Below are 24,242 nucleotides of genomic sequence, written 5' to 3' on the forward strand. Positions count from 1 at the left end.
ATAAAGCAGATTTTGCACAGATACCTGTGTTCGTCTTCTGAATCTACAGCCGAAAACTTGTCCTTCCATTTCCTGTTTGTGTGTCTGGTCCCTGTATTCTCAGAAGCCTCTGCCCTTCTGGAACATTACTTTTGGCTCATCCTCGGCATTCTCCACACTGAACTCCAGTAATATCTTTCCATCAATCATTTTCATCTATTTCAGGAAAGGTCTTTCTGCCCAGCAGAGGGAGCCACTTAAACTAGTCCCTCTCTTTTAGATAGATCCTAATATTATCTATCCGAATTTATGAGATTAGTTCTGACCAGAATCTAAAAAAAGACTGCTCAGTCACTGTAATTAATATTGTCAGTTGTGTTTCTGGACAGGTAGACTACAGGAAGCAGCAATAACTTGTAAAGAACATAGCATTCCAAAGGATGAATGGGACTAAATGCTTTACTTGGAAAGAAAGCAAGATATTTAAAATTTGTTACAAACACCAATAATTTTAACCACAGTTACTCTAGTCTTATTTGCAGTGCATATAAATCTAATTGCTGTGCTATGTATGCTGCATTTATTCTAAGTTTTAGAATTCTAACAAAAGAAACAGCATGCCGCTTTTTAAGCATCCTGTTGTTTGTCATCAAGTCAGTATTAGAAAAAAAAAACCAACATTCATATAAATAAATAAATTAGTAAACATTGCTTTCTTACCTGTCTATAATGCCACATAAATCTATCTGAAGGTCACTGAAATTGCCAAAAACATTTTGCTGAACTGAGATCATATCCACTGCTTTGTTACCAATGGAAATGAGTCGCATGCATCCTTGAAAGCCACCAAATGAGGTGTTACATTCAGAAATGTTTCCATTGCTAGGGCAGCCTGAAAGAAGCATAAAACCTGGAGCTGAAAAACAAATTATCAAAAAAAAATTATATATTCCAAAAGTCAATTGAACTTTGATAATCTCCAGGTATTGTAAACTTTGTGGATGGAAGACTTGAGCCAGAAGCTCTTCTGATTAGGCATGCTGGTGCAACTGTAAATAAATACTTCTGTGCAGTCTTACTGTTTTTAAATCGTATGCAAATGCATTGTTTGAAATCTGGGTAACAGAAACCCAAGCACCAGTTCCAAAGCAATGATTGGAATCAAGATGTGATAGATTGACTGACTGACCTTAGTCACAAGATGTTAGGTTACAACTGAAAGCAGACATGATTTGGACAAGTTTTAAGTCACAACTAAAGTCAAATAACACAAAAATTAGTTACTAAGTACAGCGGTTTTAATTTATCAAGCTGTCCATAAGATTTCAGAAAGTACTGAAGACAGTTTCTTGATGCCTATAATTAATGACTCAACTAGGAGAAATGCTCTGTTGCACCTGCTACTTGTACGCAAAGAAGAAATGGTTGAAAATGTGAAAGTCAAGAACAGTCTTGGTTACAGCAAACATGAGGCGGTGGAGTTAATGATCCGCAAAGAAGAGAGCAAGAAAAAAAAAAAAAAGCAGAATTACAATCCCAGACTTCAGAAGAGCCAATGCTGGTCTGTTCATGACCTGTTTTGAGAGCAAAAGGTCTGGATATTTTTCAACAAAAAACTCTTTGGAGCAAAAGAAAAGCCCATATTGATATCAAAATGGTTAAGCAAGTGTGGCAGAAGGCCTGTAAACATAAACACTGAGCTCCTGAGTAAGTGCAAACACAAAGTACACAGAAGTTGGAAGCAAGGACATGCAAAAACATTATCCGCATGTCTAGGAAAGCAGTTAGGAAATCCAGGACATCAGGTAGAGTTAAAACTATCATGGAAGAAGAAGCTTTACAAAAAGGTTTCTACATGTGCCAACAGTAGCAAAAGGAAGGGCAAGGACATTATGGGTACACTGCTCCATGGAGCAGGGGGTCTTGGGAACAACTGATTTGTACAAGGCCTTTTACCTTACATCTTCAGTGGTAAACCAAATTCTTAGGTTTCACATGTCCTAGCAGAGCACAAAGAAGGGAAGCAGGACCCACCAAGAAAAAAAAAAAAATAAAAAAAAATTTCCAAGGGGCACCCAAGTGTGATGCAGGAGGTGGCCAAAGTCAACAATTGCCATGGTAATTGTGAAGATATTATAATTCTAATTCTCAGAAAGTCTTAGTAACTTGGTGAGCTTCTTGATGACTGGAAAAGGTGAATGTTAAACCCATCTTCAGAAAAGGCAAGAAGGAGGACACATAAAACTTGAGGCCAGTCAGCCTTATCACAGTGGCCAGTTCATGGAGCAAATCCTCCTAGAAGACATTTCTAAACTTGTGAAAGACAAGAAGATAACTGGGTAACTTCAGCTTCAAAGCTAAATCATGCCTGACCAAGCTCTTTGTTTTCCCTGCTGAGGTGATGGTCACTGAGTACAAAGAGAGAACAGTGGGCATTGGATACCTTGACTTTAGCAAAGCCTCTGACAGCTTTCTATATAGTACCTAACACAAGATTGACAAGATATGGCTGGGATATGCAAACAATTAATGATCCGAAGTCCAGGTGATGGTCAGTGAACAGTAGGTCCTTCAGAGAGCAATACTGAGAACTACATTGTTTAATGTCTTCGTTAGTGACCTGGATGATGGGACGGAGTGCACTTTCAGCAAACCTGTGATTGATACCAAATTGAAGGCAGAGCTCAAATGTTGCAGAGTAGGGCTACAACTAGAAGGACCTGGGCAGGCTGGAGAAATAAACTGGAATGAATGCAATGAAGTTCAGTAAGAACAAATTTAAGGTCTTTAATTGGAGATAGAACAAGTCCATTTAACGATGAATGAATAACTGCCTAGATACATAGAGAAAAGCCTGAGGTCTTGTTGGCCAATAGGTGGACCATGAGCCAGGAATGTGCCCTTGTAGCACAGAGGCATTCTGGGCTGTATGGTCAAGAGTACATTTACCAGATGTGGGGAAGGTGTTCTTCCGTCTACATGGCACTTGTGAGACTATATTTGGAGTACTGTATTTCTGGACTCCCCAGTAGAGGAAAGATATCAACATCCTGGAGTGAGTCCAGAGGAGGCCTCCAAGATGGTCAGGGAGCTGGATGCACAGGGTGTATGAAGAGACACTGAGAGAGATGGACCATTCAGTTTTGAGAAGATAAGGCCATCTGATAAGATGATATAGAGAAAATGGAGCCATATTTTTTGTCCAGAATTGCACACTGATGGGAGAAGAGGCAAAGGACAGAAGTGAAAAACAGTAAATTCTGATCAGACTTTAGCAACAAGTGTTTTTACCGTGAGGCTGGTCAATATGAAAACAGTTTGGCAAAAAAGAGTTATGAGATTTCTATCCTTGGAGCTGTTCAAAGTCTGAGTGGTCACAGCCCTGTACCTCCTGATCTAATCAGGCTAGTTTATAACAGAGGGTTTTGCTAGATAACATCTGGACGTTCTACCCAACCTGTGAATTACATTCTGTAAGTATTTAATATTGTGGTTTATCTATTGTGTTGTTGATCTTGAAATACTTTGTTCACTGATCGACAATAAAACATTGTTTATAAATAAATAATTTGTTTTGATCCTGATTTGATTTAAACCACATCCGTTGAGCTATTTTTCCCATTGGCAGCTGAACACTGCATGACAAAATACACCTAAAAGCTTTTTTGTTTGGCTTTCTACCAAAGATTGATACTGCTTCTGAAATTATACAGAATGGCTATTATTTGATCTTAGTTAAACAATACTGCATTGTGGTTCACAACATTTTAAGACCTTCTTGTTGCATTATGTTAGGAAGCAGTGACTTTTAAGACACTTCTCTAATCCATAGAGCTATTGTGTGCTTTCTGAAGTCCTGAAAAGACAGTGCAGAGGTTTATTGTACAGGAAAACAATATGACAGTGGACACAAGTAAATCTATTCAAATGAGTGAATAACAACATAAACTAACAAATAGTATAGGTATGTTTTTAAGAAGTGTATGATAGAAAATGAACTAAAACTGAAATGAAGTAAGTAAATAAATTCCCAGTGTGTTTTACTGTGGTGAAGAACCAAACTATTCAAAACTGTTACTACCTTTCTAAAGGAAAATGTTTATTATCTTCTTGGTATATTGCTTTAAGAACAGCGAATCCACAAGCTTCCAAAAGTCCTAATAGGAGCGCGGTAACTTTTCAGCACTACACACAATTATACAAACCAATTACATGTCTAACAACAATCTTTACAGCATTCTACAACAAAAATTATAAAATAAATTCAATCATTTCTGGTGAAAACATCTGACACTCATTTGTGAATGAGGTACTTTTAGTGAAGTTCACACTTAATTAAAAACAAAACAAAACAAAAAAATGGAGACGGAGGAAAAAGTTATATCTTTTACATTTAGCTAGTAGTCTACGAAATTGTTTCTTGGATTTTTTTCTGGTGTCTGCCTTTTAGAAGCTGTCTTCTAGTTCTATTAGAGAAAAGGAAACTTCATTAATGTTAATGAAATTTGAATTCCTCATAATTGTGGTCTGAATATTAAAGCTAGGAAGAAGTCCTTTAATAATGAAATTTACCCTATGTACTTACTGCAATATTAAATAATCTTTTTTTGACCTTACAGTTCCAATGAGTTATTAATCCAAGAACCAAGGTAGCATATCCTTGATGACAGCATGACCAGAAATTGTGCTGACATAATGCTAAAGTACTTTCATGTTTATTACACATTTTCACAGCTAAGCATACACATTTCTTGCATACTTTGTATTCATTAAAATAAGTAAACTAACTACCATGTCCCCAGGACACATCTCCTGGAAGGCTGATATTCATGCCCTAACCATCAGAATATAGAAACATGGTAAATATTCATACAAACTTAAAAAGAAAATAAAAATACATTGTCTGCATTTTTATAGTGGTATATGACATAAATTTTTCATAAACAATCTTCTAAATTCAGAAACCTGTTACTAGTTTTCCTCAAGTTTGTACAACATGCACAAGCTGCTGATTGGAGCTACAGAACAGAAACCAGGGAAGTTGAGGGATGGATATGCAGTTGGTGCTTTAAATGTTCTTGGCATTAATTTGCCCTCTCAATTCCCCAAAAGAAAAACAGAAATGTCCTTGTACAACTAACTGAATATGCTGCTTTTAATAATTGCTCACATCCTTCCTGGTCTGTTCACCTGTGCCATCAGCCCTGCAATGGTACAAATCACCTGATCAGAGATGTACGAACTTGAGCAACATGGATGCCGGGGTGGGGACGTGGCGTGAAAATGAGGGGAAAGGGCCAGGGAGGAAATAAAAAAAATCTGGCTAGCCAAGGCCACTATTCTGTATTATCTCTATCATCAAACAGGTCAAGTGGTATTTTTAGTAGAGAAGGCTAGATGTCAGATGTGAAAAGTCACATGGATGCTTATGTAGCAGTTCCTATATTTAGGGTCTGCTTGTGAACATGATACCAGAAAATGTTCTTCTGGAAAGACACCAAGGATTTAGAGTGATAATTTATTCTACTCAACACTATAAAATTTTAAGGAAACGCAAACTCAAAAACATCATAGCAGTGCCTGAAAAACAGTTCCTTTGAGAGATAGCCAAGCTAGGCAAAGAAGAATTAAGGCAAGCCAAATAATTATCATCTTTTGATTAGATGTGTCAGGAAAACTTGATGTTTAACTATGGGATATTGCCAGTATAAATAAACAACATATTTCACCTCCAAAGTAGAAAGCATCTCCTGAATAAATTTGCAGAGGTACGGAAGCATGAGCAGATGAGGTCACATCATTGTCCACTATTACACTGATACGGTTCCTTTTGGCAGAGAAGGACACAGAATGCCACTGGCCATTATTTAATCCAGCACCTGGAAGGAAAATAAAAAGCAAAATCAAGTATTATAATCCATTATTTGTGATACTACCTGAATGTTATAGACTTAAAAAGAGGAGAGACTGGAAAAGCAATCATAGCCCACATAAAACTCCAAGTGATAATAACAAAGCAAAAAAGGTCACGAATGTCTTTTGTAAAAACAGAACCTTTGTCCTTTCCTTTGCTTCATATTCGATAAAGAAAAAAATAAAAATACTTCCGTGAATAAGCCTTACTCCTAATTATCAGTAACATATCCATTTAATGTAGTGACTGAAAAGTATACTCTTAATCTGAGGAGGTTCTCATTAAAGTATCATTGTAATAGCTGTAAGTATTTTACATGTAATACACATTTTTACTGAAATATTACAAAGGCTTTCTTCATCTTTTAAAATCAAAGGTAGTCATTATATTACAATCCAATAAAAGAAGCAAAATCCTGTAGGTGATAAAAGCTCCAGCAACCTTCATGTCTGTGTCACAAGATCGTTTTTATTTCAGTTGTCTCTTCTACCGGAAATGTATGGGAAATTTTTCTGAGAGTTTAGACTCTAGCACCAATTTGTAAGGTGCCACAAAGCAATAAACTTAAATCCCTGATATTGGAAAGTAGTTATATAAATATTATTACATAAATTTTATGCAGGGCAGTATGTAAGTATATGATTATCTTTAAGAAGTGCTTGCAGTCAATCATGTTCTTGAGTGTTCTTCAGAACAGAGATACTTCTTTTGGTGAAGAACACAGAATACCACCTTCGAATTATGTAAAATCTTTTCACAACTGCAGAGTGTGTATGATTTTTGATCTGTGATTTCCCTCTTGAAATTTCATCTATTAATATATTTCTCTCTAGAATGTGTTGTATATTCTAGAGAAATACTTCACCAATTAAGTGATTAGTTCAAATTAAAGGAAAAGAAATAAAAATAGAAAGATGAAAAGGTTCGAATAACTAAATTACAGCATAATTAGGTTCCATATAATTTTAACTACCAGAGTCTAAACACAAGATCTTCATATGGTCAAGAATCAAATCTTAAAATTGCATTATAAATTCAGATAAGTTATCATCTAGAAAATATATTTAATATATTTAGTATAATATGAGTCTCATACACCTTTTCTGTTACTTGTTTCCTTACATCAACCACTATATTATGGACTGCGTAACAAAGAAACCTTCAACCTTTGCTTTATTGCCAATCTCAGTAGAATCATTTAAAGGTATGGCTAACAGATTTCCTTATCTTTGTGTTGCACTTCCAGGAAAAATTCACCTGTCTAATGTAGTGGTAGAGAACATAAGGCTGTAGTCACAGGTTTTCTGATACCATTCTGGCCATTACTTATTTTGTTTACAATCTTCTATGAGAACTGGCATTTGAGTTGAATAACAGGAGTAGTACAGTTGCAGGCATAATAAATAATCAGCATTAAATCTATCACAGTATTTTCTACTGCTGTAAAAATCCATATTAATGACATTTATAGAGATGGAGTTTTTACTAAAATAAAAACTGGAAACTTTATTCCATACAATATGAAACTGTACTGCTGCTACCAAAAGGTCATCTGTAGAGGGGTAATCTTCTGGTAAAAAGGATTTACATAGCTCTACAGGCAGTGCAAAGGGGGTGACTAGAGCTCCCCTGTATTTTCAAGATGTCCAACTGCTGAATATGTCCCTTAATACTGATGGTAATTAACATAACTTACAGCAGCCTTCATACTGATGTACTTTATCTTAGTGCTGACAAATTTTTCAGCTGATGATCAAGACAATTCTTTAAAGCCTCAAAATTTTGGCTTTAGTTGTATTTCAGCTAGATAATATGATGTGTAACACACTTTAAAAAAACAAAATTGAAAAAGCATTAGAAAAATATTATTGCTGCCTTGCAATATGATGGGCATAGATGAAACAAAATAAAATGAACTTACTACACTTAATGAGTACAATTATTTATCTCCCCTACTTTTTAAATACTATTTTATAGCAAGAACTTAACAAATACATCAAAAGTTTACTGATTTCAAATAAAAAAACCAAGGGATTACAATCAAAGAAAGCGTCCTTAGGTCTTTTATACCACTGTCAACCTTAGTGAACTATATATACTCCATAAAAGAGGTGGTAGGTATGTTAAAACAAAGAATACAAATAATGCAATTTTTATATAACAGAAAATTGAGTCTGAGAAAGATTTTTTTCCTCAGTTCCCAGTAACACAGTTAGTTTTCTTCTATGAATTATTGCAGAACTATCCTTCAATAAGAAACTATATTATTAAATATATATAGTCTAAGCTCCACTTCTCACACTGTGTTTTTAAGATTTTTTAAAAATGAATTATTTCCCTACTTACTTATTTCCCTCTTTCTAGCTTCCATCCCTGGCTAGAAAATCTCCAGCTTCTTTCACCTCATCTCTAAGATTAAGCAGAGTTTCTTTATTTTAAGGTTTACTTCAAATGAAATATGTTTTCCACAATCACACCTCTGCAACATGCTATATTTTCCTGTAGGACTCAGAATTGTTTGGGTTGGAAAGCACCTTTAAAGACCATCTAGTCCAATATCCCTGCCATGTGCAGGGACTTCTTTCACTAGACCAGGTTGCTCAAAACCTGAAACAACTTGAACATTTCCAGGGGTGGGACATCTAAATCTGACCTCACTTTAAAACACTTACTCCTTGTTCTTTCACTATAATCCCTGGGGAAAAAATCTCACACATTCTTTTTTGCAAGCTCCCTTTTGCATATTGAAAGGCCACACTAAGTTCTCCCTAAAGCCTTCTCTTCTCCAGGCTGAACAACCCCAACTCTCTCAGCTTTTCATCATAGGAGAGAAGTTCTATCCAGCACTCTGATCTTTTTCATGGCTCTCCTCTGGACTCACTAAGAGGTCCATGTTTTTCTTGTGTTGGGAACCCCAGAGCTGGATGCAGTACTCCAGAAGGCATCTCAGCAGAACAGAGTAGAGGGAAAGAATCACCTCCCTTGACCTACTGGCCAAGCTCTTTTTTATGGAACCCAGAACACGATTTGCTTTAGGGACTGCAAGCACACATTGCCAGCTTATATCTATTTTTTCAGCCCTCAGTATCCCCAAGTCCTTCTTGGCAGGGCTACTCTCACTCCATTTGAACTGCAGTCTGTATTGTTATTGGTGATTGCCCTGATCCAGGTGCAGGACCTTGCACTTGGCTTTGTTGAACTTCATGAGGTTCACATGGGCCCATTCCTCAAGTCTGCCAAGTTCCCTCTGGATGACATCCATTTTCTCTAGTGAATCAACTGTGCCACTCAGCTTGGTGTCATCACCAAACTTACTGAGGATGTATTTAATCCCATCATCTATGTCATTACTGAAGATACTAAATCTAACAATAAACTCTGTAGTTTCATTTCAATTGTTGCAAGAATAATTGCTTTTCATTCTTAATTTTGTATCCTGCTTCAGTAACTTCTCATTCTGGTGAGAAAACCATATTCCAAATATTGCAATATTCATCTGTCAAGGTACGTAATAGAATGCCCTAACATAAACAAGATTAAGTGACTGACAGAAGTAGAAAAAATTTTTTCTTGCTGGAAAATCACTTATATGTATGTTGAACTTTTTGGTTTGTTTATTGTAGTTCATACTGACCTGCTAAATGATTTTGGGATGGATATTTCATCTCATCTTCATGCAGGATGGTACATTAGACATACTAAATTATGTTCATCTAGCTCAAGTTAAGACTTCTCAAAAGTCCCTTTCATTAAGTCTGGGGACTGAAGAATGTCATTGTGGGAGCAAAAAACACTCCTGAGAAAATACCTCAGTGTAGCTATTGAATTGACGACCTTGATTAAATTAACATTTTCTTATGTGAAGCCTTGGAGAGCTGCAACACATAAACTGTAGAGATCAGCGAACTGCTAATATTTTCATTCCATCTGAAAATTATACTGTCTGGTACACTACCAGGAGTGTTAAAAATGCTTTACCAGAATCAAGTGAGAAAAAACTACCAATTAGGCTTTAATGCATAATAAGGTAGCTATTGAATAAGGTATCCATTTATTCCCATTAGTAGCACTTCCATCATTTTAATATCCAAGTACTAAAAAAAAAGGTCTGTGGGAGGTCTTGCAGAACAATGACATCCAACCTTAGGAACACATATATGAAAAGGCAACACATATAGCTCATTAGGAGGTCAGTAAGAAACTAACAAAAAATAGTTTCAAGAAAGTAATTTATAGATTAGCCTGAAGTATAATGATCAAATGTAATGATTATTAACATCACTTAATTAAAAAATTCATAGAAATTAAAAACTGCATGAAAATTAAAAGCTGTGATGAAATACAAGGTTATATGAAGAGACTAAGTAATAAGATTTCAAACATTTATACATATTGTAATTCAATTTGGTTCTCAACGTTCTAAACAAATTAACTTAGTGTTAATTTCATTTTTTTTAATCTATGTTATTTCTTTGTGAAGATTTGATGACCAGCTTGCAAAAGAGGAAAGACATTCAGCAATCATCGTGTAAGAAAAGGGTACTGCTTGTTATAACTTAATCAGTCATGAATTAACATGCCATTCTCCTCATTTTTTCATGGTTGAAGAAATCTTTAAAAAACACATAATAATGAATTAAGAACTGTGCACAAAGAAATATACTCTGAATTAATTATTAAATGTCATGTGTGCGTGTGTGTGTAAGTCAGGTCATAAGTCCTTGCCTGTAGGCAAATAAACCTGTCTAGCCATCTATAATTTCATTTCTCCATCTCCAAAAGAAGACTTGAATTGCTTCAGTGAGTGTAACAATAAACATTTCATAAACTCAAGAATAATTTCCCCATATGGTTTTGTTATGATAAACTCTTTCTCAGAAGAGGATATTTTTGCAGCAGTTTCTGTCTTCACAAAGACAGAAGCACAATTCCTCCTGTTAGACTTCACAAAGAGTAAGCTTATCATAGTATGAGAACATTACATTTTGTTTCAGCAGAGAGTGTCAAGATTTCTTTTAGGGTGTTTCAGCTAATGTTATGTATTGTGTTGCAACTTTGAAATTGAATAAATTGGTCTCTGTGCAAGTCTACAGTAAATGTTAAAGGTGCCACCACCTTCAGCTGCTCTGATAAAATGATGCTACATGACAATAGTTACTTTAACATACAGCATTTAATTGAACTGCAATTGAAATAGCTCCTAAAAAGCCAAATTCATCATTGTTAACTACATGCCATTGACATTCTTATTAAGGAATTGACATTTTCAAATGGTGAGCCTAGGGATACCTTTTGTAATTAAAAAGTTGCTCTTTGTGCATCAGTTATTTTAGATTATACCAAATACCAGGGCTGATCCTATTAACACCCACAGAAACAGGATCAAAACATTTATGTAAGTTTCAGCATTATCTATGGACATTACTGGCTTACAATCCTTTCCTGAACAAATCAACAGTTTAAAATTTTACTTTTAATTATTATCAACCTGTAAAAACTTAATGAGCTCTGGATTCATGTTTAATTTTTTCTTTTTTCTATTTTTTTTCCCCTATTCCCCCCCAGAAAATTTTCATTTTGTATCAGGAATTGAAGTAACCAAACAATCAAAAAGGAACAGGGGCACAGCACTAAAACTAAGGAGGCCTCACCTCCAAATCCTTTTCCTTTGCTCTGGTTGGCTCTGCTTTGCTCTCTTTTTCTGTCTTACACTAACAAGCAGATGATTTGTGAGCATTTTGGATAAATTATTTCTTTTTGTCTGTTTATACTAATCATAATATTTTGCAAAAATGTCCCCATATTTCACATAACTTTTTAACTCTCTGAGGTTGGAGAGAGATTTGAGGGCTTCAGTTTTTACGGAGTCACAGACTAGCTGGGATTGGATGTGACCTCTGGAGATCATCTAGTCCAACCCACCTGCTAAAGCAGGTTCACCTACAGCAGGTATCACAGGAATGCATCCAAGTAAGTTTTTAATCTCTCTGGAGAAGGAGACTCCACAACATCTCTGGGCAGCCTGTTCCAGTGCCCTGTCATGCTCAAAGTAAAGAAGTTTCTTCTCATGATTTGATGGAACCTCCTATGCTTCAGTCTGTGCCTGTTACCCCTCATCCTATCATTGAGCACCACTGAGAACAGGCCAGTCCCATCCTCTTGACACCCATCCTTATTAATAAGTATAAAGATCCACTCTCAGCTTCCTCTTCTCCAGGCTGAAGAGAACCAGCTCTCATTTCTTGTAAAAAAACAAAGAGGCTTCAGAGCCCTAATCATATTTGCAGCCCTCTGCTGGACACCTTTCAGTAATTCCTTGCCTGTCTTGAACTGGGGAGCCCAGTACTGGAGGCAGTACTCCAGATGTAGCCTCACCAGGGCAGAGTAGAGAGGAAGGAGAACCTCTCTTGACCTACTAACCACACCCCTTCTAATACACCCCAAGATGCCATTGGCCTTCCTGGCCACAAGGGCACATTGCTGTCTCATGGTCAGCCTGCTGTCCAGCAAGACTCCCAAGTCCTTCTCTGCAATGCTGCTTTACAGCAGGCCTCCCCCTAACCTGTACTGATGCCTGAGGTTATTCCTTTTTAGGTGTAGTATTCTATACTTACCTCTGTTGAATTTCATCAGGTTCTTCTCTGCCACATTCTCCAGCCTGTCCAGAACTCACTGAATGACAGTATAACCCTTTGGTGTATCAACCCTTCCTCCCAGTTTTGTATCATCAGCAAACCTGCTGACGGTACAGTCTCTTCATTCAGGTCACTGATCAATGTGTTAAACAAGACTGGACTGCTGGGGAACACCACAAGCTAAAGGCCTCCAACTAGACTCTGCACTGCCAATCACAACACTCCAAGCTCTACCATCCACCTAGTTCTCAATCCATCTCACTGTCCCATCATGCAACCCACACTTCCTGAGCTTACTTAAGAGTGTCAAAAGCCTTGCTGAAGTCAAGGTAGACAACATCTACTACATTCCCCTCATCTACCCAGCCAGTCATATCATCACAGAAGGCTATTAGATTGGTCAAATATTATTTCCCCTTGGTGAATCCATGCTGACTACCCCTGATAACCTTTCCTCAACATGACTGGAGATGACAACCAGTATGAACTGTTCCATCACCTTCTCAGGAATGGAGGTGAGACTGATGGATCTGTAGTTACTTGGGTCATCCTTCTTGCCCTATTTGAAGACTGAAATGACATTGGTTTTCTTCTAGCCCTCAGGCACCTCTCCTGTTCTCCATAACCTTTCACAGATGACGGAGAGCAGCTTAGCAACAACATCTGCCAGCTATCTCAGCACTCATGGGTGCCTCCCATCGGGGGCCATGAATTTGTGGGTGTTCAGTATGTCTAAATTATCTCTAACCTGATCTTCCTCAACCAAGGGAAAGTCTTTCATTCTCCAGACTTTCCTTCTTGCCTCCAGGGTCTAGGATTCCTGAAGGTTGGTCTTAGCAGTAAAGACCGAATCGAAGAAGGCATATAGTAACTCAATTTTCTCCTCAACTTGTGTCACCAGGGCACTCACCTTATTCAGCAGAAGAACAGCATTTTCCCTGATCTTCCTTTTGCTGTTGATGTACTTAAATAAGCTCCTGTCCACGGTATCCCTTGCTGGATTTAATTCCAAGTGGACCTCAGACTTTGTCATCTCGTCCCTGCATACTCTAACAGTGATGTTATATTCCTTCCAAGTGGCCTGTCCCTTTACCCACTTTATGTAAACATCCTTCTTCCATTTGAGTTTTGACAGAAGCTCCTTACTCATCCATGCTGGCCTCCTAGTCCCTTTACTTGATCTCTTGTTCATAGGGATGCATTGGTTTTGAGCTCAGAGGAAGTGATGTTTGAATATTAGCCAGCTCTCTTGGATGCTCCTGCTTTCTAGAGCCCTAACCCACAGGATTTCTCAAAGTAGGACCTTGAAGAGACCAAAACTAGACTTCCTGAAGTCCACAACTGTAATCCTACTTGTTGCTTTTCCTCCTCCACACACAATCCTGAACTCCATCATCTCATGGTCACTGCAGTAGAGGCCCCCAACCTTCACATCCCCTATCAGTCCTTCTTGGTCTGTTAGGAGAAGGTCCAGTATCTTATCTCTCCTCATTGGCTCCTTGAGCACCTGGGTCAAAAATGTATTATCAATGCTCTGTAGTAACCTCCTGGCCCATGTGTACCTAGCTGTGTTGTCTTCCCAGCAGATGTCAGGGTAATTGAAATCCTCCATATGAACCAGGGCCTGTGATCTTGAGGCTACTTTCAAGTATCTGTAGAAAGCCTCATCAACTTCATCTTCTTGATCAGGTAGTCTGTAGTAAACACCCACGCCTTTCCCTTAATTGTTACCCATAAGGACTCGACTCATTCTTTATTTCCCCCTAGGCAGAGCTTGATACATTCCAATTGCTCTCTCAAATAAAGTGCATCTTCTCCACCACCTCACTTTACTGGCCTATCTTCCCTAAAATGTACATAGCCATTCATGACAGCATTCCAGACATGCAGGCTGTCTCACCAAGTCTCTGTGTCTGCAATGAGATCATGGCCCTATGACCACACACTCTTTATTCCCATGCAGCATACATTTGTGTATAGGCCATTCAGAGAAGTAATCAAGCACACAAATATCCCCTGAGGGGTGCAGAAGGAACCACCATAACCATACATACCCTTGAGGTGGTTTGCCTTCCGGTTCTCACCTTGGGAGACAGCTAAGAGATATCTGTTCCTGCTCTGGTTGTCCTAGGTTATTCAGTAGTCAGATGTGATTCCATGAGCATTGTCATTTCGGACCCTGCCCCCAAAGCTCTTCAGTTTAAACCTCACCTCATATCTATGGTAAGTATTTTATTCTTAATTTTTTATTGAAGTAACTGCTTAATTTACTTACTGTATTTTTTATTGCTCGAAACAAAGTAGCATTAAACAACATCATTAAGCTCTCTGTATTCTGGCTTGAAAACTCCCCTGAAAGATTCCTATCACTCCAACGAATATACTCTATATAAGATTAAATTATTAATGTGTTGAAATATTTAAATTGTTTCTAAGTACCAATGCAAAATGAAGTTTTCTTACATGCTATATTACTAGAACCAGCTTGGCTTCTTTTTCACCAATAATAGTCCTGCTTTATGAGTATGAAATACATGATTATATCCACTTGTTGAATGAACTGATTCTCTGAATATCATTGTGTTTTATGCATCCATATTAGTCACTGTTTCTATGACATATTCCTCTGGCTAGTGGTCTCTGGTTGTCTTCCTTGTCCATATAGAAAATACTCCAATCCTAGACTCATTTCCTCATCTTCATATATTCTTTGAAACCCCATTTATCTACCAAATATCTGTCATCCTGTTTGTCCTGCCTGAAGATTCATTCTGAAACAAACATTCTATCCACCTACAAGAAAGAGGAAAAGTTCAATTTGTTTATATAAAGCATGAGAAACTTTGAGGTGGTTTTGATGTATGGAGTGTCAGCATTCTATACTAGTGATGAAGCACTGCTGGGTGAAGGTATTGAAATTATCACATGAGGATGTTACTGCTTCTCACATTGTTTTTTAGAGTTGTGAAAGATGGAGATGGTGTGAGCTCTGTCTTGCTTTCATATTTCATGAGAGGAGCAGATTCCTGGCTGGCTCAGCACTAATGTCACAAATCAAGCACTAATGGCACTAAGATAACTGAGGGCCCCCTTTATCAAGGAGTCCTTTTACTCCCAGACTGAGTGGAAGTGAAATTTGGGAGCTGTTTCTCAGGATTCCAGTTGTATACTCTCTAATATGACTATCTTACTATATTTGCCTCATCCTCTTGTCCTCATATATATATTTTTACCAACAAGGACATGACTTCAAAGAACACTAGAAAGCATGCTTTCTGGAAATCTCAGCTTAACCCTGAGGGCTTTCTAGCAGTGCACACTACCAAAAGTATATGATCCAGTGTCAATTTTTTTGTCCTCATTATATATGTATATAAATGTAAACTCAGAATTGGCCCAGCTTCATGGAACACAACCTGTCCTCTGTCCAATTTTAATGGACAGCTATGTAATTGAGACCTCTAAAAATAACATAGCATTTATAACAGTATTTATAGAGTGCACTATCAGCAAATTTGCTGTTGACACCAAACTAGGAGGAGTCACTGACATGCCAGAAGGCTGTGCTGCCATCCAGCAAGATCTGGACAGGCTGGAGAGTTGGGTGGCAAAAAAAATTAATGTCTTGCATCTGGGTAGGTACAACCCCAGATTCCAGTATAAGTTGGGGAATGATCTGTTAGAGAGCAGTGTAGGGGAATGGAACCTGGGGATCCTGGTGCAAAACAGGATGATCATGAGCCAGCACTGTGCCCTTGTGCCAAGGAAAGCCAATGGCATCCTGGGGTGTATTAGAAGGGGTATGTTTAGTAGGTCGAGAGAGGTTCTCCTCCCTCTCTACTCTTCCCTGGACAGGCTGCATTTGGCCTATTGTGTCCAGTTCTGGGCTCCGCAGTTCAACAAGGACAGGGAACTGCTGGAGAGAGTCCAGCACAGAGCCACATAGATGATTAAGAGAGTGGAGCATCTCTCTTATGAGGAAAGGCTGAGGGAGCTGGGTCTCTTTAGGTTGGAGAAGAGGAGACTAAGGGGTGACCTCATTAATGTTTATAAATATGTAAAGGGTGAGTGTCATGAGAATGGAGCCGGGCTCTTCTCGGTGACAACCAATGATAGGGAAAGGGGCAATGGATACAAACTGGTTCACAGGAGATTCCACTTAAATATGAGAAGAAACTTCTTCCCAGTGAGGGTGACAGAACACTGGAACAGGCTGCCCAGGGAGGCTGTAAAGTCTCCTTCTCTGGAGACATTCAAAACCTGCTTGTACACATTCCTGTTTAATCTCATCTAAGTGTTCCTGCTCCAGTGGGGGGATTGGACTAGTTGATCTTTTGAGGTCCCTTCCAACTCCTAACATTCTGTAATTCTGTGATAACTTTGTGGAAAAATGAGTTACTTGGTGCCTTGTGAAGGCTCTGACAAATGGTGAAAAACAACTTAATGGTTTAGCTTGACAGAACAAGAAATTACCTTGTTTACATTTCACAACTGAACAAGTTGTTTAGATGTCTAAAATTTCCCAAATTATACACATGAGATACTGTGTGTATATAAAGCTAAGGGTTCAACTTTGTAGCCTGTATTATTGCAAGTCACTTCTACTAAATCATAGTGGGAAATAATTAAACAAACAAACAAACAAACAAAACCACAAATGTCTGAGATTAAAATTCACATAAACAAAGCATAGTTGCACACATACTAGTCATGGAACTAAACCAATAATGTAATCACTAATTTAAATGACTTTATGTTACTAAATTTTTATACACAAGAATCCTTGTGGGGGTTTTTTTCCTTCATTTCTGTTACCTGCAACGATGTCACTCAGTGCTTTTCCTGCTTTATGAAGACTGATTTTAACTTTTCCATCACTCAGATATAAGAAGAATCCACCTGAAGCCTCATGTAGTTTGCTATGTAAGAGAAGTCCCTCCTTGTTCCAGGTGCGAAACTGGAAACTGATGAATATGTCATCTTCCCCTGATTTGCCTGGCAGTATCAGGTAACTACTGGAGTTCAAAAATGTAACAGGAACCACCTGTGACTCTAAACACGAGAAGGACAGGTTTCCCTAGAAAGAAATGAAACAAATACAACATTAGGAAGTTTTGGAGAAAAACGGTGATAAGAATTATTGTGTGGAAACTACAGTTTCAAAACATTGTGCATAGATCCTAATATTTGAACATGTTAGTCTAAAAATCAAGTAGGAACATCATCAGTTTGAGAAATGATTGCCTAATTGAACAGAACAAACATATCTGCCTGAGAAAAGAGTGGCAAGGACTTTCCAGCAAATTAGGTAAGATTCTAACTTATATGTACGATTCAGGAGTTAGACAGACCTGCTTTATTTCTGTTCTGGCTCAGCCTCAGGAGCCAATAGGGAGTTGACAAATTTCTGAATGTCAGATAAAATGCCACAGAATGCAAGGTTTGGTACAAATACTCACATAGGTCTAAATGGCTGTATGCAGAGAAAAATGTTGAGCTTGGATACTGATTGTTTTAGGCAGTGCTAAATTTGAGAAAGCAGTATTTTGCCAGACCAAGATGCAGTCTTTCCAAATCAATGCATCTGGAAATGTGCAGTGACCCCAATATTTGTTTTTTTCAAATAGTCAGAGAAAATTCCACAAACAAACTCTTGCTACTTACAAATGTGAAACATACTCTTCATAAATAGGAAGAAATTAGGTTTTCAAGGAGGTCCATATACACCAGATCATGAGCTTTATTTAGGCATCTAGCTGGTTTTTTTTTTGCTTAACTGCTTCTGAAATCACTGGTTCTTAGGTACTTAGATAAACTTGTGGATTAATTTGTTGACAAACTGTGAGCTTAATCTGCATCTGTAGTTGTACTGGGTGATATAGATGAGAAGAATGGAATAGGAATAACACATATTTTGCATCTGTGTCAGAGTTAGTTAATACTTTATGACTACTGATAGTGATACAATATGCACTTTGAACTAATGACTTGCCGACACAATTTGAACTAATGAATAATTTGTTCTGTACAGATGATTACTAAAAGATCAATGTCTTTAGAATTTAAAATGCATTTAACTTATGTTAAACACAAATAACTATTAAACCTTTGAACACACATAAATCTTTGACCTTATGCTAAAGAGGTTAAAAAAAAAAAAAAAAAAAAAAAAAGAAAATGCTCACTAGCCCCTGGCAAGGCAAGATGTTAAAGTTTATCAGTTTCCATTTTCTTCAAGGAAAATGTATAAATAGATAAAAGCTCTGTGTTATGACCTCAGCTGTAGAGAAATGAATAGTCATCTGAACTGACCCATAATGAAAAGGAAGCCATCAGGTTAATGAACCTCATAAGATGCTAAAAGCTTACCATCTGCAGCTTCCTTCTCCACATTATCTGGACCCCTGACTGATACTGTATCAGACCAGGAAAGTCACAATTTAACAAGGATTTTATAGTGACATAGATACTTTCTAGCATGTTTACATAGTAAAACATCTCCTAAATAGTTTTGAAAGTAGCACAACAGTTTAAATCACTTGAGATTAAGATGACGAAGTTTCCCATGACAATAATTTCAACATTCCCTTTTCACTAGTCAACACACTGCCTCCTATAACTGCCCTCTCATCAATATCCATCATCATTGTGGACAGGATATTATACAGAAGTATCAGTTTAGTTCATTCTGGAATACTTCAGTCGAGCTTCACTTGAGAAAAGATGTCTGTCATCCATTTTTTTCTGGGTCAGAGGACCAAACTTGCTACTTCATAGTCTGAACCGAAATCCAAATAAAAGATTTGCATCTTCAAAGTATGTTTTATTTTGTTAATTATTTTGAACTTATTGTTTGCATTATGACTCTGCATTTCATGCTGCTAAATATATAAATATTGCAAATAGAGTTGGGTCTTGTACTACTGGAGAGAAAAAAACAAAAACAAACAAAACCAAAAAACCACAAATAAACAAAAAGCACAAACAACAACAACAAGAAAGAAAAACAAGCAAACAAAAAGCAGAACACCAAACCAAATCAAAAGGCTTAGTAAACTTTATAGACAACCTCCGCAACACAGAAAGCTGGTTCATTATCGGACCCATTTCTGTAAATGGTAGGGATTTATCTAATACAACTGTTGGCCACATCACTATAAATGGATTAAAGACACCACCATAAACTACAGCTCTTCAAACAAAGGGCAGTATAGATTTACAAACAGAACTTATATATCAAAATTATAATGCTCTGGAGAAAACAGAGTGGATCACTGCCCTCAGCAACAGAAGGCTTTTAAAATTTACTGCTGGTTTTCTTTCCAGTCAGGTACAGAAGTCAAAGCCAGAGCTTCAGTGAATTCAGACACATCTTATTTCACTCACTGTTTTTTGTATGCACACAACAGTCAGATACCACACAACAGTCAGAGATCTAACATATCTGTATATCAGATAAAGAAACGAGGAATAAAATGCATCCTCCATTCATTACTGGATAATACTGTATAGCAGCAAATATAAAATATCGCAATTAGGTGATTCCTTGCTTTTTCTTTTATTAAACAACATAGATTTTACTGGAACTGTGTGTTAACAGATTGCATTTGAAAGCAGCTGTGGTCTTTTTCTTTTCTCTATTTTACTTATTTTTTTCCTCTCTTAACTATGAATCTCTTACCACAAAGTAGATCTGAGATTTATGCCTCCTGGCCAGGTCAATAATGTTCACTCCATTATAATAAATATTTTCAAAACACCCATGAAAGTTCTTGCGTGACAATGTCCCTGATTTTCCAGGCACTGGGATCCCTCCAAAGCTGAGCTTAGAAAGAAAAGAGAAATCAATGGTACTATTAAATAATTTTCTAATGAAAGAAGTTGTCAATAGTTAAGAGCAGATGTCAAAGACATCATGAATCTGCTATTTCTTGGCTTTTTCCTTGAATCACATCTATGTATTAAAAGAACAGGCTGACAAAAATGAGTCTAAATCAAGTCATATGTGTGCACTAAAATATTCTGAAATGTTGGCTTTATTCTTCTTCTGAGGGTGCCTATTAGCAGTTACTTAGTACAGAGTCTTTTTAGTTTTCACAGTCCATTACAATTGCAAAAGCAAGGAGAAGGAGGAGAACGACCAGTACACTAGACAGCGCAGAAAGGGAGAATTCACTAACAACTTCTTTAGGAAATTTGAGCCTGACTTCTTCACTATATGCAAATCATAACCACCATAATAGAGAACAAAAGTGCATCTAATTAAATTATTTTAGGGTAGATTCAAATAAATGAAAGGAGATCCTTTTTCTCTCTCAAAATGCTTAGCCTGTGCAATTCTTTGATGTGATGCTGTAGGCTTACCTGGGTTCAGAAAGACATTAGAATATTTAATAAAAATTAGAATCCATTGAGAGCTATTAAATTTAAGAATATCACTCTGTCTTAATAAGTCCCTGCGGCAGAAACTGTTAGAAAGCAGCAGATTATTTTAGGAAAGCATTGCTACAGGGTGACCTGAGTTACACTCTAGCCTATGCTTCCACTCTTGGGCACCATGAGAAACAAGATGACAGTTTAAGTGAACTTTTGAACTCACTCATTGCAAAGCTATTCTGTCTGACATTGTAGAGAAGGTCAGTTTATACTATTTATCTCTTAAACTGAAATGTCACTTAACATTTAAAACAATTTTATGAGAAAAAATTCATGTTTCATTACTTTATTAAATTGATAACTTTTTATCATCAGAATTTCAATTCTAAATGCAGTGGTTCACAAGTTTTTGGAAATTTTAGTCTTTTTATCCCCAGCTTTTGCTTTCCTTTCAACATTGTATTGATAAGGTATACTTCAAACTACAGTATGTGAGAGAAAAAAATCAATTTGCAATACTGGTTGATTTAGTAAAATAAATTTATTTGCTGATCAGTTAAAACTAGTATTTGTTGTTCCTTTTTTTCTCTCTTGCCTTTTTTTTTTTTTAAAAAAAAAGTTATTATGATCCCCCAAGCCTTGGTGTTGTAGCTTAGATTCAGAAATTTTAAACTGAATCATTAGTTTAATCTTGTGAGCATTATTTTTGAAATGGAATGATGCAGACACAGAACAGCATGAAATCTTACTCTAAAATGCTTAAAATCTCAAATGCGTAGAACAATGGGTTCAAGATACTCTGTTCTGTCACTTATTGTCTCATCCAGCAAAGAGGACAGGGGTAAATGTAAAGCAGCTAATCATCATATTACAATGGTGAAACAGTGGTATTTTTAACCATAGGTGGGAAACTGTCAGAACAAATTACATCTATTCCTTTCTATGAGTCTACAATTCATGTGAGAAAGATTTTTTCACAGTACATTTACCAGATTTAACAGGAATTTAAGTCCTAATCTAAACACTTCTAGAATTGTTTTATGCTGATTTATCATAATTGTCATCAAGCCATAAAATAATAGCTTGGAGTTGGGGCTCATTCCTTATGTTTACATACTGTTTATCACATTTACAGCACTACTGAAACAAAGATGTTAAAATAATGAATTCTGAGATGAAAAAAAATGGTATTTTGAAAATTTTGTGTTGTAAGTCTAGAGGAACATTAGTAATCTCAGAACATTTCTTCCTCTGATTCATTCCTTTCGGAGAAAGAAAATCCCTAAAGTCTTTAGAACTTCAATTTTCCTTAAGTTCAGTGTCCTTTGCTTGTTTCACTGCATTTACATAACAAAGTTAATAAATGTAATAAAGGAAAGGTAATTTTCACACCTTATAATCAAGGTCCAAATAATTGAATTCTCCTTTTGCATGAAAATGATGAGTATGTTTATCCACTGTAAAGTTTACTTGATTGTTAAAGTGCTCAATGAGAACTGAATGCCAGTGTTGATCATCCAAAAGGCTGCCCAGTGTAATATTAATTTGGGCATTAGAAGGATGAGTTTTAGTACCACCTTGAAAGAAGAAAAATAAAAAACTATTAATTCCATGGGAAAATATAATTATCCAAATATAAACTGCTAGTTTATCATATGGCATACAATAAGATCCACTTAACAAAAGAAATTTAAAAAAAAAAAAAGTTTTAGTCTCTAATAATACCTCATAACTATATTAGACTTTATGAGACTGTAGCTGTTACCTAAATTAATGAGAAGGGACAACTTCCCTTTAATTAATTCCAGGGTGATGTGGTCTCCATTTTGTCCTTCTCTGTGGAGGAGAATTCCATCACTTTGCATTGTCTTAAACTTCAGAGAAATCACATCTTTCTGTGCACTCATGAGTTTTTGATTAAATGTGTAAATTAGATAACTTTTCCCATCAAAGCCAACCACCTCGGACCCTAGAAGTAAAGAAATGAAAGATAATGTATAATGCTATGTCTACAAGAAACAGTTGCATGTTACTTCAATATGATATTAAGTCCTACCACTAACATCTCTAGATTCACCTGTGCCAAGTAAAATACAGCTTATTTCTGCTATTCATATTCTTCTCCAAATACTAAGACTGTCCTATTTTAATTATGATGTTATCATTAGAAAATAAGGCAAGGTGAGCAGAAGAGATCCGTCTTCTATTCCAATCTAGTGCTAATCTCACATACTGAAAGGTCTTTCTTGCCTTTGAGCCATTAAGTACTTTGACCATTTCTGTTCTTGCTGTATTCTTAGGGTAAGAATCTCTATTAATTTATCTGCAATTATTTATAATTAACAATATAAAGAAGTGAAAAATTATATCTGTTACATTTACCTGTTTTTCAGGGCCTTCATGCAGAGAGTAGATTTAAGCCACTATTAAAATCAATATGGATATATGTACAGTAGTTCAAAATAATACCATGCCATATTATTCTAGGAAATAAAAACCTGCCAACTGTGATTGGAGCCTTGTTCTCTCTCTCTCTTTTTTTTTTTTTTCTTTTTTCTGGCATCATAAATATATTAGTTGTTTAATTAAGCTGCATTACAGTTTTTATACTGGAATACAAGACTTTGACCATCAGTTTTCCAGTATGGGCATCACAGAATCACAGAATTGTTGAGGCAGCCATGCACACCTGCAGATCATCCTGTCCAGCTTCCTCAGTCAAGATAGAGTCAGGTCCAGCAGGTTTCTCAGGGCTGTGTCCAATGACATTTTGAGTATTTCCGGGGGCAAAGGCTGCATGTCTCTGAGCAACTCATGCTAGTTTTCAGCCATTCTCACAGGAAAAGAATGTATTTCAGTTCATGCCCATTGCCTCTTGTACTGTCACTGTGCACCACTGAAAAGATTCTGGCTCTGTCTTCTTTACACCCTTCCATCAAGTATTAATACATGTTAGTAAGATTCCCTGTGACCCCTAGTCCCAACCCTCTCAGCCTTTCCTGATATGGAAGACACTCTAGTCCCATAATCATATTTGTGGCCTTTTTTTTGTATTTACTCCAGTATGTCCATGTCTTTCTTGTAGTACAGATCCCAGAACTGGACTGAGAAATTCAGATGTGTCTCATTATCATGGATGAGTAGAAAGGAAGGATAACCTTTCTCAGCCTGCTGGCAATACTCTTCCCAAAAACAGCCCAGTATGCTGTTATCCTTCTGTGTTGCAACTGCATGTTGTCAGTCTATGGTCAATCTGTTGTCTACAGGAAACCTCATGTCTTTTTCTTCAAAGTCACAGTCATTCCACCCCCCTTCCCATTTGTACTAGTAAATCCTTG

At 36.8% G+C, this 24,242-nt stretch overlaps 1 protein-coding gene across 2 annotated transcripts in view; it reads right to left on the minus strand.

Moving 5' to 3' along the window:
• Nucleotides 1-24,242, minus strand: part of CNTNAP4 (contactin associated protein family member 4) — a gene marked incomplete at both ends in the record, with an annotated part of 241,836 nt that overhangs the window by 59,401 nt on the left and 158,193 nt on the right. For both annotated transcript variants that reach the window (XM_080362064.1, XM_080362065.1), the window contains 6 exons: nucleotides 700-871; nucleotides 5,709-5,858; nucleotides 17,344-17,605; nucleotides 20,210-20,353; nucleotides 22,297-22,481; nucleotides 22,670-22,873. In XM_080362064.1, the coding sequence (XP_080218190.1) occupies nucleotides 700-871; nucleotides 5,709-5,858; nucleotides 17,344-17,605; nucleotides 20,210-20,353; nucleotides 22,297-22,481; nucleotides 22,670-22,873 (1,117 nt within the window). The remainder of the gene's footprint in view (nucleotides 1-699; nucleotides 872-5,708; nucleotides 5,859-17,343; nucleotides 17,606-20,209; nucleotides 20,354-22,296; nucleotides 22,482-22,669; nucleotides 22,874-24,242) is intronic.

Source organism: Nesoenas mayeri (assembly GCF_963082525.1).
Source record: "Nesoenas mayeri genome assembly, chromosome: Z".
Classification (NCBI taxonomy): domain Eukaryota; kingdom Metazoa; phylum Chordata; class Aves; order Columbiformes; family Columbidae; genus Nesoenas; species Nesoenas mayeri.